The sequence below is a fragment of the Neodothiora populina genome, assembly GCF_041146345.1.
Source record: "Neodothiora populina strain CPC 39397 chromosome Unknown canker_contig_3, whole genome shotgun sequence".
NCBI classification, from domain to species: Eukaryota; Fungi; Ascomycota; class Dothideomycetes; order Dothideales; family Dothioraceae; genus Neodothiora; species Neodothiora populina.
Genome location: NW_027191417.1, coordinates 1,505,926 through 1,518,076, shown reverse-complemented (window position 1 = coordinate 1,518,076; position 12,151 = coordinate 1,505,926). Strand labels below are relative to the sequence as shown.

The 12,151-nt window shown below is 49.0% G+C and overlaps 5 protein-coding genes across 5 annotated transcripts; 2 read left to right on the top strand and 3 right to left on the bottom strand.

Moving 5' to 3' along the window:
• Nucleotides 1-951: 951 nt before the first annotated feature.
• AAFC00_004911 (uncharacterized protein) lies at nucleotides 952-2,520 on the bottom strand (the record flags this gene model as incomplete). The annotated part of the gene is made up of 3 exons (XM_069344622.1): nucleotides 952-1,839; nucleotides 1,896-2,365; nucleotides 2,517-2,520. 3 exons carry the CDS (start codon nucleotides 2,518-2,520, stop codon nucleotides 952-954), a joined length of 1,362 nt encoding a protein of 453 aa, XP_069197053.1.
• A 1,474-nt stretch (nucleotides 2,521-3,994) lies between these two features.
• Nucleotides 3,995-5,154, bottom strand: AAFC00_004910 (uncharacterized protein; the record flags this gene model as incomplete). Its single annotated transcript, XM_069348582.1, has 3 exons — nucleotides 3,995-4,479; nucleotides 4,530-4,764; nucleotides 4,819-5,154. 3 exons carry the CDS (start codon nucleotides 5,152-5,154, stop codon nucleotides 3,995-3,997), a joined length of 1,056 nt encoding a protein of 351 aa, XP_069197052.1.
• A 705-nt stretch (nucleotides 5,155-5,859) lies between these two features.
• On the top strand, nucleotides 5,860-6,813 carry AAFC00_004909 (uncharacterized protein; the record flags this gene model as incomplete). Its single annotated transcript, XM_069344621.1, has 1 exon — nucleotides 5,860-6,813. One exon carries the CDS (start codon nucleotides 5,860-5,862, stop codon nucleotides 6,811-6,813), a length of 954 nt encoding a protein of 317 aa, XP_069197051.1.
• Nucleotides 6,814-7,082: 269 nt separating this feature from the next.
• Nucleotides 7,083-8,020, bottom strand: AAFC00_004908 (uncharacterized protein; the record flags this gene model as incomplete). The annotated part of the gene is made up of 2 exons (XM_069344620.1): nucleotides 7,083-7,353; nucleotides 7,407-8,020. The coding sequence occupies 2 exons, from the start codon at nucleotides 8,018-8,020 to the stop codon at nucleotides 7,083-7,085; spliced, it is 885 nt and encodes a 294-aa protein (XP_069197050.1).
• A 2,252-nt stretch (nucleotides 8,021-10,272) lies between these two features.
• On the top strand, nucleotides 10,273-11,040 carry AAFC00_004907 (uncharacterized protein; the record flags this gene model as incomplete). The annotated part of the gene is made up of 2 exons (XM_069344619.1): nucleotides 10,273-10,446; nucleotides 10,528-11,040. 2 exons carry the CDS (start codon nucleotides 10,273-10,275, stop codon nucleotides 11,038-11,040), a joined length of 687 nt encoding a protein of 228 aa, XP_069197049.1.
• Nucleotides 11,041-12,151: the final 1,111 nt, after the last annotated feature.

The window sequence follows — 12,151 nt, the reverse complement described above, 5'->3', positions numbered from 1 at the left end:
CTTGGAGGAGGGGGCGGGTTTTTGGGTCTTCCTCATGCACTACCAAAATATTATAAAATATTATGCCTGAGGTTTCCCCAGCTTGAAACGTCTCCGATCGAGCCTGTTCCCCATTGATTGATTTTGTTCTTACGTAGCTAATATAACAAGATGGACGGATCCACAAAGCGAAGAACGGATTTAAGGCTGCCGCATCCCGCTCGCTGCCGTCCATCCCACCTCGAGTCAAGACGTCAATGTTTAGTGAAAGAGCTCTAACACCTGGATGAATACCTACTCATATTGCGATGTGCTCTTCAACAAAACAACCGTATCACAAAACTACAGCCAATATAGCATACCGTCTTCTCCACATCTGCTGTGCTGCATGCATCACGTACATAGTCAAGTGTTGAAAAACGTGGAGAAGGCAAAGGTACCTCAGGTCTCCGTGCTGCTCATGCATATGCTGAGGCGCTTCCCCATCCCAACATTCACCTTTCGTAGAGTCGCCGTTTTTCTTCCTGCTTTGGTAGGTATCTAAGCTATCCCTACTTTCAGATGTACTTGTATCTGCATGAGGGATCCTGTATCGTTTCTTGGCGTAGCGGGGCATTTGATACTGTGGAGAAAGCTCAATGTACAAGTACCTCATGTATGGTTACCTTAGGTCAGACAAGGTCCACATTATGCTCCCCTCGAGAGCATTGTCTCATACATTTCACGCTCAAGCTTGAAGAGAGCTCACCGTTCTTGTGCGACGAACGTACACCTCGGACATGCCTTGTACATAGTAAAATTGAGATACTGCTATAAGAAAATAAGTTGAGAGCTCTCATGAGCTTTTCTACCTCTGCCGAGGCAAAGGTCCACCTGCGCCCGATACCCCACAGAGAGATCAGCTAGCTGCAGCTTTGATCTGCTGTTTGCGCTCGTCTACTCTGCCTCGCTCGCTCTCCGACGAGCGTCCTTTTAGTTGCTCTTGACACCGGGGACACCAGCATCATCGGGGTACACGTAGAATGCCAGTGCAATGATGATATAAGTGCCCAAGCACATTGCGCCTTCGAGGTAGTTGCTCTTACCGTCCTGGATGAGGTAATTAACCACAAGGATACTGACAAAGAATGTGACGGTCTCAAAGACTTGGAAGTTGAGCGTCATGGGCTGTCCAATGATCCAGCCGAGAATAACCAGGAAAGGAGTGACGAATAGTGCAATCTGCATCGAGGAACCGATGGCGACTCCGATGGCCAAGTCCATCTTGTTCTTGTAGGCCACGACACAGGCAGTGACGTGCTCGGCTGCATTGCCAACGATAGGGAGAAGAATCAGACCAATGAAAGTCTTGGAAATGTGTGCCTCTTCGACAATGGCATCAATCGAGTCAACCAGGTACTCTGCACAGACAGCAACGAGGAGGGTGACCAGAAGAAGCGCAATGCCAGCAGGTATGGGAGTTAGGACTTCCGGCTCTTTCGCGTCAGCCCCTTCCTCCTGCTCCTCCTCATCAAACAGACTTGCATGAGTCTTCAGCTGGAAGAAAAGGTAGAGACAGTAAAGGATAAGCAGGATGATCGCTGTTCCGTGGGACAATATGAGAATGTTGTCAGTGGACGATGACTTGGAGTTCGCGAGCACTGCGTAGAGCGTAGCAGGAATGATCAGCGAAGCAGAGGCTACTGCCATAAGCGAAGACATAGTAGATGCGACTGTCGAGTTGAATGACTGTTCATGGTATCTCCATCCACCAACGACGAAGCAGCACCCGAGCACGAGGAGAATGTTAGATAGAATACTTCCAAGCATGCTGGCCTGAACGATGCGAATCTCGCCCTGACGAAGGGCAACGATCGAGACCTATCAGGTTCATTAGCGTTGCTGTCCATTTCAGCTCCAATGTGATCGATACTGACAATAAGTTCGACAGCATTTCCAAAAGTTGCGTTCATGAGACCACCGAGAGTTTGACCCAGTTTGACACTCAGTTCTTCGGTCGCGAAACTAAGCAATGCGGCAAGCGGAACAATGGCCAGGAAGTTGACAATGAACGTGGCAGTAGGGTTGACGTTAAGGACGCCGAGTACGATTCCGGCAGGGACAAAGACAAGTAGGAAATTAACGTAGTTGCTCGCCAGAACAGCCCATGTGGTGCTGATGAAGCGCATAGGGTAGCGAATCCAAGCCCTTTCGTCATCATCATACGCATTCACATTGAGATGCGGTCTTCTGCTGTTGAGGTTCCCAAGACTTTCGCGGGCCCCTTGCATCAGCGGAGTGTGCTCAGTAGAGCCATTGCCGACACCGTCGCCGTTCATAGTGTTGCTGCGACTGCCCCAATCGTTGGAGCCACGGCCGTGTTTGTGGAATGAGCTTTTGACTCTATCTGCGCATTCCTTTAGTACGGCGTTCGGCACAGGGCGAGCAATCGGGCACAAGCGATCGCAATATTGTAAGAGCTCGGCTCGAACTCGAAACACTCGCAAGGACTGCTGAGCGGTGACGGAATTTGGGGATATGTACTGGAGCGCACTTACTCATGTTGAGGGAAGAAAAAGAACGTAAGATGGGACAAAAGCCTTCTGGCTGAATATAGATACGAACGAGGTAAGACGGCGAGCCAAGAGGTTTGAGAAGAAATCAAACGTTCCGTGTATTGGATCCAACCCTGCTAGCAACAATGGGACCCGGCGTGTGAATTCTGAGCAATTGATTGGGGAAATGCAGATAGTCTGTCGCCAAGCAGCTTCAAGAAGTAAAATTTTCTCAGAAAACGATTGCTCAATGAAATGAAAGGAAAAAGAGAAAGATCGGGTACCACACTTCTACGAGGAGGCGCAAGCAAGAAAGAGCTCAAGTTACGGAATGCGTAGGTTGTAGCTCCACGAGAAGCCGTGTGCAGGACAGCATCGCGTGCGTGCTCACAAGAGCTCTGAAACAAACCAATGACGTTGATCTTCTCAAGTGAAATGCACTGCCTCAATCTTGGCATTGGCCGATAAACAAGATATACTTGATTGGGAAAACCTTATGCTTAATCCACACCTTGCCTAGCATGAGATCTGCTTTTGAGATATGGATATACTTCGTGGCGAGCGAACCACAAGAACGACACAAGCCTCCCAGACAAGTACACTACCATAAGACCCCGCAATGGCGGTATGCGCAAGACACAACCAAGGTAATATCTCAATTCCAAGTGTACGACCATCGCCGGAGCCATTGCGGTACGCACGGTTGTAACGTCGTCGCATTTGCAAATCTATCATCCACGGATCATCCTCTATATGCTCATCTGCCGAGGACACACCTCTCAAATCTACGGTATGACCACACGCCAGCGAGGTGCGAAGCACCTGTCATCGACCCACTAATATACAAGGTAATATTTATTACCAACAATGGCGACTTGGGTGTCATGTCGAGACCGAGAAACGGCAGCTTCTCAGCTGGCTTTGTATTCCTGCTACAGCTTCGATCGTCCTCTAATCCTTTTTACTGGATCAGTAGACATACCTGAAGCCCTCACCCCTGGTGTCGCCAGCCTCTTCTCTGTGACCATCCGTGCTCTCCATTGCCTCTAGTTTCTTATTCTCTCGGGCATGCATCCATCTCAAGACCAATGCCAGGATTCCCACTGACACGCTTATCGCTGCATTGGCGCTGCCTCCAGGTATGTATTGCGGCGCTGCGGATGCTGGGTACATATAACTACCGTAAATGCTCGCCGTGTTGCCAATCATGTTGCATATGGCAATTGACGCCGATCGCTTGACCAAAGGACGTGGGAACGAATTGGCCACCCAGGAGACAATGATCTGGTATGCTGATACCGCACCCATTGGCATAAGGAACATTGCCACGAAGCGTGCCGCAGTGGACGTTGTCCCTGTCGCTATTGCATTACCTGCCGCGGCAATGAGCATCAGGACTACTATGTGCAAGCTCCGATCTCCAGTAATACTACTTGTGTAGGTCACAACTACTGATAGCAAGAAAGTGGCGAATCAGACTGTCAAGACTCTGTCAGCATAGGCACCATTTTGCGACACTGGTTATGAGCGAGGGCATACTGACCAGGTACTGTCAAGAGAAGAGTCTCGATCTTTCCAAAGCCGAGAGTGGCCACAATACTCGGGAAAAAGTATTGAAAGGTTTGCGAGAGCAAGCTCAGGTGCTGTAGCAACAGAAAGTAATAAAGACGATAGTCTTTGACAGCGAGCTTAACACCCTGCCAAACGCATGCTGAGTGCTGGTCATCAGACTCTTTGATTTCATCCGCCAATCGCCAGGCAGCGAAGGCGCGCTCTTCCTCACTCAACCAGCGTGTGGTGGAGGGATAATCAGGCAAGAAGAACCCGGAGAGAATTGCTAAAAAGATAGTTATGCTTCCTTCGATAATAAACAGCCAGCGCCAACCAGCGATACCCATGGCGCCATCGAGGTTCCCTAGGATACCAGCTGCAAGCAAACCGCCAAACATATTGGCCAAGGAGCTTCCTAGACAAATGTGAGCGCCATGTCAGGCTTGACGACCACGTCACTCTTACCGGAATAGAACCAGGCGATACGTCGCGTCAGTTCAGCTCTGGTGTACCAACTTGACATGAGGAAAACGGCTCCAGGGAAGAAAGGTGCCTCGACAAATCCCAGGAAGAAGCGGACAACTACGAGACCAGTGAAATTGTGGGTGGCGGCATTGCAGGTTGATACAACGCCCCACAAGCACATGGCTGTCGCAAGATAAATCGAAGGCTTGACTCTCGTGATAAGAACATTGGATGGCTAGACTTCGTCAGTGAAGCAGCAAAGATGTACAAAAGGCCTTCCTTGACATACCAGCTGCATGAGAAGATAGCCAACGAATAAGATGCTAGTCGCAAGATTGAAGTCTGTGCCTTTCATGTACAGATCTTCTTCTAGCGAGCCCTGTCGTGCTTGAGCCAAATTGCTTCGGTCCAAGAAGTTCATAAGGTACATGGCGATCAGGAATGGCAGCAGATGCATGTCAACCTTTCGCAAGAGCTTTTTCGTATGTGTGGCCTTCCATTCCTCGTCCTGAGCTACAAAAGCATGGTGTATGGCTTGCTCGTCTCCCGCTACCTTGGGAATCTTGAGATCAAGCTCCAGCTCGACGTGCTCAGCATGCTCATCCTTCTTGAAGTCTGTAGCCATCTTGGGGTTCAATAACGAGGGAAGGTAGTGACATGTGAATCGTAGCGAAAGTGAGTTCTTGATATATTTCGGGGGCCAGGCAAGAAATTCATACGAAGCCGCCTGGGCTCCATTGATTCAAATCTCACCCAAATAGTTCACCGTTTCTCGCCTCAAGAATAGACCGAGCACTGAATCATCCAGGTTGATGTATTATTTAAAGCACAAAGATAGGCTATTGGATTAACCATGTTGAGGCATCCGAGGACAATACTCCGGGGTTGTGGGGCCTGCCCGCTTCCCCAGAGCGCCCCGCAAGAGGTATGTGTGGCACCCGATGCAGATCTGCCTTGTTACAAGTATAGAGGGGCTCCACAGGCAGAGGCTCCTGCTGTACGGAGCTACGCAACATCGGCAACTCGGATGTTGTGATGTTATAACGTAGGATTGTGCACGGCGGAAGTGACGAAAAGATCAGCTACCGCTCGGTCTATGACTTGCACCGATGGCACGGAAAGAAGACCGTATCATTACTTATGGTTGACCATAAAGCACTCGTACACTACTGCTGGTTGGATCAACCCCACATCACTATATCCTTGTAATCAGATAACCAAGTTTTGTGCTGGTGACGCGCAACAGCACTCCAACCAAGAGACTTATCACCTCCCTTTCATCACGCAAAAAAGGGTTGTGAACATTGAAACTCGACTTCGAAATCACAGTATGAAGATCCTAATCACTGGTGCCGGCGGCTTTGTTGGCCAGATGCTCGCGGAGCATCTCTTGAATGCATCACACAACGTCGTCTTAGTGGACATCTTTGAACCACCCGTTCCACCCAAAGCAGAGAGCAATAAACAAAATGCTAAATGCGTCAAGGCCGATCTCTACGAAGACCCCGAAGCTGTTCTTGCACCTGACCTCGACACCATTTTCATCTTCCATGGAATCATGTCCGCCGGCTCAGAAGCTGACTTTGACCTCGGATATCGAGTGAATCTGCATAGCACACTACGTCTGCTCGAAGCCATTCGCAAGACATGTCCGGGCACGAGAGTCATCTATGCTTCGAGCACAGCCATCTATGGCCAACCTTTACCGGAGGCACCCTCGGAAGCGACGGTACCGACGCCCGGCTCTTCGTACGGTACACAGAAAAGCATGATCGAGTATGTCATCAACGACTACACCCGCCGCAACCTCATCAATGGGTTCTCTCTTCGTTTTCCTACTATTTCAGTCAGGCCCGGCAAACCCACTAAGGCAGCTTCGTCCTGGATGTCAGGAATCATCCGTGAGCCATTACAGGGCAAGGAGAGTGTATTGCCGTGCGACGATGGCTTCCAGGCATGGCTCTGTTCACCTCGTACACTGGTCAATAATCTCATGCACTCCTTGACTCTACAGAGAGATTGTCTGCCGGTGCACATCAGACAAGTGAATTTGCCTGGTATTACAGCGAACGTCGCAGAGATGCTCAACGCTCTCAGGGAGGTAGGCGGAGACAAAGCTGTGGCCTTGGTGAAGAGAGAAAAGGCATCTCAGGAGATCAAGGATATGTTAGAGAGTTGGCCGATCCGCTTCGACATCACGAAGGCCCTCAGCCTGGGATTCAAGGCGGACTCGAGTTTCAAACAGGCTGTAGAGGACTTTGCAGAGTCTTTGAAAGAGCACTGAGTCACTAGAGACCTCCATATATCGACTCACTCTGTCAAATCCAAATATATAAAATCCATGTGTTCCAAGTGGTCGTTTCTCCAGTGTGGAAAGAACAGTGGATACATAAGCATATGCTTTCAAGCTATGGCTTTGCCCTATCCCTTTTTTCCCAAATTTATCTCACGTCTGATGTGAAGAGTAGTCTGGATATAACCCTATACATGCCAAATCAGATTGGGTGGATGGAGCTTTCTTCGAGCTAAATATGTATCAACAAATGGATACATTTAGTATTTCCCTGAGCATCCCATAGCATCCATCCAACCCTCACACTGTGCCTGAATCTTGGCCGTTCCGGTCTCCAATAGTTCCGTCAGGGGTACCTTGCCGGTGTTTGCATTCACATACTCAAAGTAGTCGGACAAGACCATCTTGTTGACATTGACTCTGGTAACGCCGCGTTCGATGCATTCGTTCAAGATCTCAGGGATGAACTCGTTGGTTCCGTGCAAGACCACCTGCACCCGACCCTTGGACTTTTCGTGAATCGAGGCAAGCCTACAGCGCATTAGCATTCTCGTTTAGTACAGCTAGATCTTGACTCGTCATACCTGTCGTAGTCGAGGTGAATGTTCTCAACACCATGGTAATCGCCGTGGACGTTTCCGAACGCAGGGGCAAGAAAGTCAATACCCGTGGCAATGAAATCATCCACTTCCTCCGCCGTGGTCATCATTCCTTGGAGCTCAGCAGTGTCCTTGACACCATCCTCGCCACCCTCAATTCTACCTGGCTCGGCTTCCGTTGCGATGCCGCGACTGTGACATAGCTTGACGAGTTCGGTCGTCTTAGCCAGGTTTTCCTCCTTCTCGTAATGGCTCATGTCGACCATGATGGAGTCAAATGCGGGAGATCCATCAGGTGCCTTGATTTGGGACGCACGATCGATTATCTCGGGCTCTTGCGCATGGTCCATATGTACCGTCACAGGAACAGACGCTGATCTCGCGGCATGCACTGCAAAGTCGACAAAGAGCGGAGAGAACTTCAGAGCCCATGGGAATAGTAGGATCTGTAGAGGGGCTCGTTTGGCTTCTGCTGCACGTATTGCTCCAATGATCGTTTCCATATTGTACGACACCACACCTAAGACGCCATATTTTCCCTCCGCAGCAGCATTGAGCATCTGAACCGCCCGGTTGGAAGTGAGTTTGTTAAGCGTCATGGTCAGAGTGCCTTGAGAATTTGATTGATCGACTGATTGACTGATCGATGATCTATATGGTACAAGAAATAGAGATGTTGAAAACATGGACGTTGTATCTGCTAACATGTCATTTGAAGTGTGGAACACACAGGTGCAGCGTCGGCATCTACCTCGAGTCTCACGATTGCCGCATCGTCATTCTCTCCGCTTATAGCCCCGCATATGTGCCATCCCCACATAAACAAACATGTTCTCGGTTTAATGTGTCCCGAATAAATCATCTGTACACAGTTACATTTTCGTGTACCTGGGATGGACCTTCCCGCATAGAAGCTCTACCGTATGCAGATCACTGTGAGTACGTGCTGTTTGGCAAGGTAAGCTTCGGCTTGACAGAATGATATGCAGTGCAGCTGTGCAGCACAATCCAGCAGCATGCTGATGCTCACGTCATTCCGTACATCATTCGGTTGATGTGACGAAAAATTAGATCTTCGTGATAGCGAGCGTTCTGCAATATGATCCTGGATTTGAAGATGCTTATTGTCAGGAAACAAGCTCTTTGATCCATTAAAATTCCAGACATATATGCCAAGCTCCTCAGTGTATGTATACAATGGTAGGGCTGTCCGCTTCTCGAAAACTGCCCAGTATGAAGTATCAAGGAGCATATAGCAGAATCATTGCTTCTCTCGGAATTCACAGGATGTCCCAGAACCGGTCTTAAGATGTATGTGCGCCATGTGCCCCTTGATCTAAAGCACTTAATTACCATGTCGAACACAGCTACACCGGAAAATGTAAATGAGGCTCTCTATGGTGCCAAGCATCCACAGTCGAGCATACTGATTGCTCACGATTTCGCGGCTTCGCGATCGATTGGTATTGACAGATAATTCGACCCAGTGTTCGGGAACAGCTATTATACTTCGCCTAAGTTGTGTCCGCCTCTTCGTAATGATCACAGATGCTCAAGGCATGACTCGAATAAGAGTTCCCGAGATATCTAAGCGCAAGTCAAGCCTTGCAACATGTTTGACTTTTGAGAGGAAAGCAAATTTGCTTGTTGCAGATTGCGAGAGAACACTACCAGCACTGGAAGGCGATCTGAGACGAAAACAAGCAATGACTCGGAGACAGCCATCAGTCAAGAAGTTGAAGGAACGACACAAAGCTCCTGACATCAACAGCGCCGACATCCACTTCGGATCAGAAAGAATATTGCCTCAAGAGTAATGGATCAGAACCGACCATATCGGCATACCAGGAACTCGCGATAGAGCGAGTCAAGGAAGTATAGATGACAAATTGGTGACATGGCTTCTTCTGAAAGAGCGCAATGCTGGGTTCTGCATGTGGTGCTCTTCTGACTGGCCGCCTGAGTTGTCCCTTTTGGAAGAGAATGAGACGAGCTACCGTACACCATTGCATCGGAGATCGTCGATAGCAAGTTGAGTATAAGTCAGAAAGATATCTGTGTTAACCATGTACGGATTACCTCGCCTGCACCCATACATGACGCTAGAAGCAAGCGTGACATGTGGAGCGTGCAAGGGGCTTGATGCATGCTGGTTGCACGGCATGGATGTGCGAAGAGAACGTGGTGAGCAGGGATTCCACATGAAACGTGTGAAGCGACCTCAAGGGGAGGGCGAACCCCCTCGCACTTGCTATACAATTGTAGACTGCGTCGGAGGCAGCGAACATCCCATCGCCTGTAGCTTCATGTCCTTCGCAATGTCTGAGGATAGCGCATGAGCCTCCTCTCCGGTGTCTAGTCGTCGCTCTGATACTTGCAGTCGATCCAATGGTACGGAAGGTTTTGCCCGAGCCCTAAGATGGAGGAAGAGCCCTGGTCTCAGGCTTTATTTCACGGACCACCACCATCAGCATCAACAGCTCAGCATCGCCAATCAATCTTGCGCATCCGGTTGAACCCCGTCTACAATTGCATGCACGCTACGGTTGTGATGGACTGAGGTCTGGATGAGGCTTCGCTTGCCATATTATCAAACCAACGAGTTGGCATGAAGCTGTTCATAAGGACAGCTAGCTCCCCAGTTTTGATCAACATCGATAGCCGCCCTAGATGAAATTGAAAAAACCATACTGACTAGTTCACTGTCTGTTCCTGATAAGATCCAGTGTTTGCATTATCTGTTGAGAGTACTCTGCGTGTGAGAATATCCAGCATGACACCATCTGCTGTGTCTCGGCCATCTTACATGTCTAACACGTCTTCCTCTTCTACGTCCACATACGATTCAGAGATGACAGTCGATGATCAAAACCGACTCCCTCCCGAATCACGAGTGATCGAAGCAGGTGAACTGCCCGTTTTCGATAGCGATGGCAAACCGCACAAATTCAGAAGTCTGTGGGATCGCAGGGAGCCCACAGAGAGGCGCAATATTATCGTGTTCATCCGACACTTCTTCTGCGGGGTAATTTGAATCCGCGCACGACCACTGACGGAAGTCGATGACAGTCGCATGTAGAAACCATCACTAACTCTGTAACGACAGATGTGTCAAGAGTATGTGAGAGCGCTGTCTTCACATATCTCGCCCGCTGGACTCTACTTGCGCAATCCACCGACGACACTGACCATCATTGGCTGCGGTGATCCTTCCCTCATCAACGACTTCATTCGCAATACGAACTGCAAGTACGACGTCTTTACGGATCCTACGCGCGCACTTCACATATCTCTAGGCATGACGTCAAGTCTGGCATTAGGAGATAGAAAGCCGGATTATATCAAGCAGAGCTTTCTTGGGTCCGTGGCTGCAGGTGTCTGGCAAGGCTTGAGCAATATCACGGTAAACCCAGGGAAAAAGAGTCAGAATGGAGGTGAGTGGATATTTGTGGATGGCGATCTGAAATGGTGTAGGAGGATGAGACATACCAGAGATCATACAGAGATTGAGGAATTGAAAAAGATATTGGACAGCCAGAAGGAAACGGGTGATAGAGACGGCAAGTACGCTGAAGTATATCGCGACTCCATGGCTGTGGACGAAGTTTACGACAAGTGAGACGCGAATCAGCTGAGGACAGGCTGCTTCTGATCAGCGTAGTGTTCTTTACAGGAATGACTGACGTCGCATCCCGATTTGACAAACTTTTAATTCTGGCATTTGCTACCTGTATACGAACTGATATAGACACCTGAGATTGGTTGCTTCATGTTGCAGGATTTTGACATGGAGTTGATCGAGCTCATCAATGTACATTTAAGCAAAGGAAGCAAGATCTGATTACGACATCCACGTGGATTGATACTGAATAGATTCCACGTCTCGAAGTGTTTCAAGCATACTACTGTGACTACTTTAAGCTGGACACATCCACTTCACAGAGCCATACTGGCTCGGCATATCAAGCAACGATTTCAATGACGAAAAACGTACGAGGACGCCATACGTTTTATGTACACGCAATCGTTGCACCCTTAGAAACGGCTTCGAAGATCGCACTTTGCTTCCCGTGTAGTATCAAGTTGACAGGTGGTGTATCAGGATCAGCAAGGAATTGCTGCCTTGCTTCGTTTCAAGTTCACGAGTGCGGAGGATCGGCAAACTAGTAAGCTGAGACAAACGACATGCGCACAAAAGTCGACCGCGTTTACGACCCTTACGGTGAAACAATTACACCACCATCCCACTGCCATGCATCTATCTTTATGCCATATTCACATGCACACGTCGCAATTATGACTACCGGCGGATAGTAGCTGTGCAGCGCGGATCTTCAGAGGTTCCGGTTGGCTCGTTAAGCAAGTACCATCAGAGATGCATAGACACCCGGATTGGATGTGAGCCGACCGATCTAAATCCGGCGAGAGCACGAGAGATGCTCCAGAGCAGAACGTTGCGGTTTCTGTTGTCTAAAACAGCGAGACAGCCACATCTACAATAGGTCTGAGGCCAAGAGATGAGTTCTCAATGAATAGCATACCGTTATAGAAGTCAATCTAAGAAGTCATTTCATGCTGGACCAAACCATGGTCCGTTGCGTAGCAGCCCAGATGTTCTCCGTATTGCTGGAAATGACTCCTGAAACTGCTCCAACTTTCACTGGTCGAAACCTATCACACGCTTGAGCTTAGCACTGGGTGGACCCTTGCACTTGAGTCCAATCAGCAAC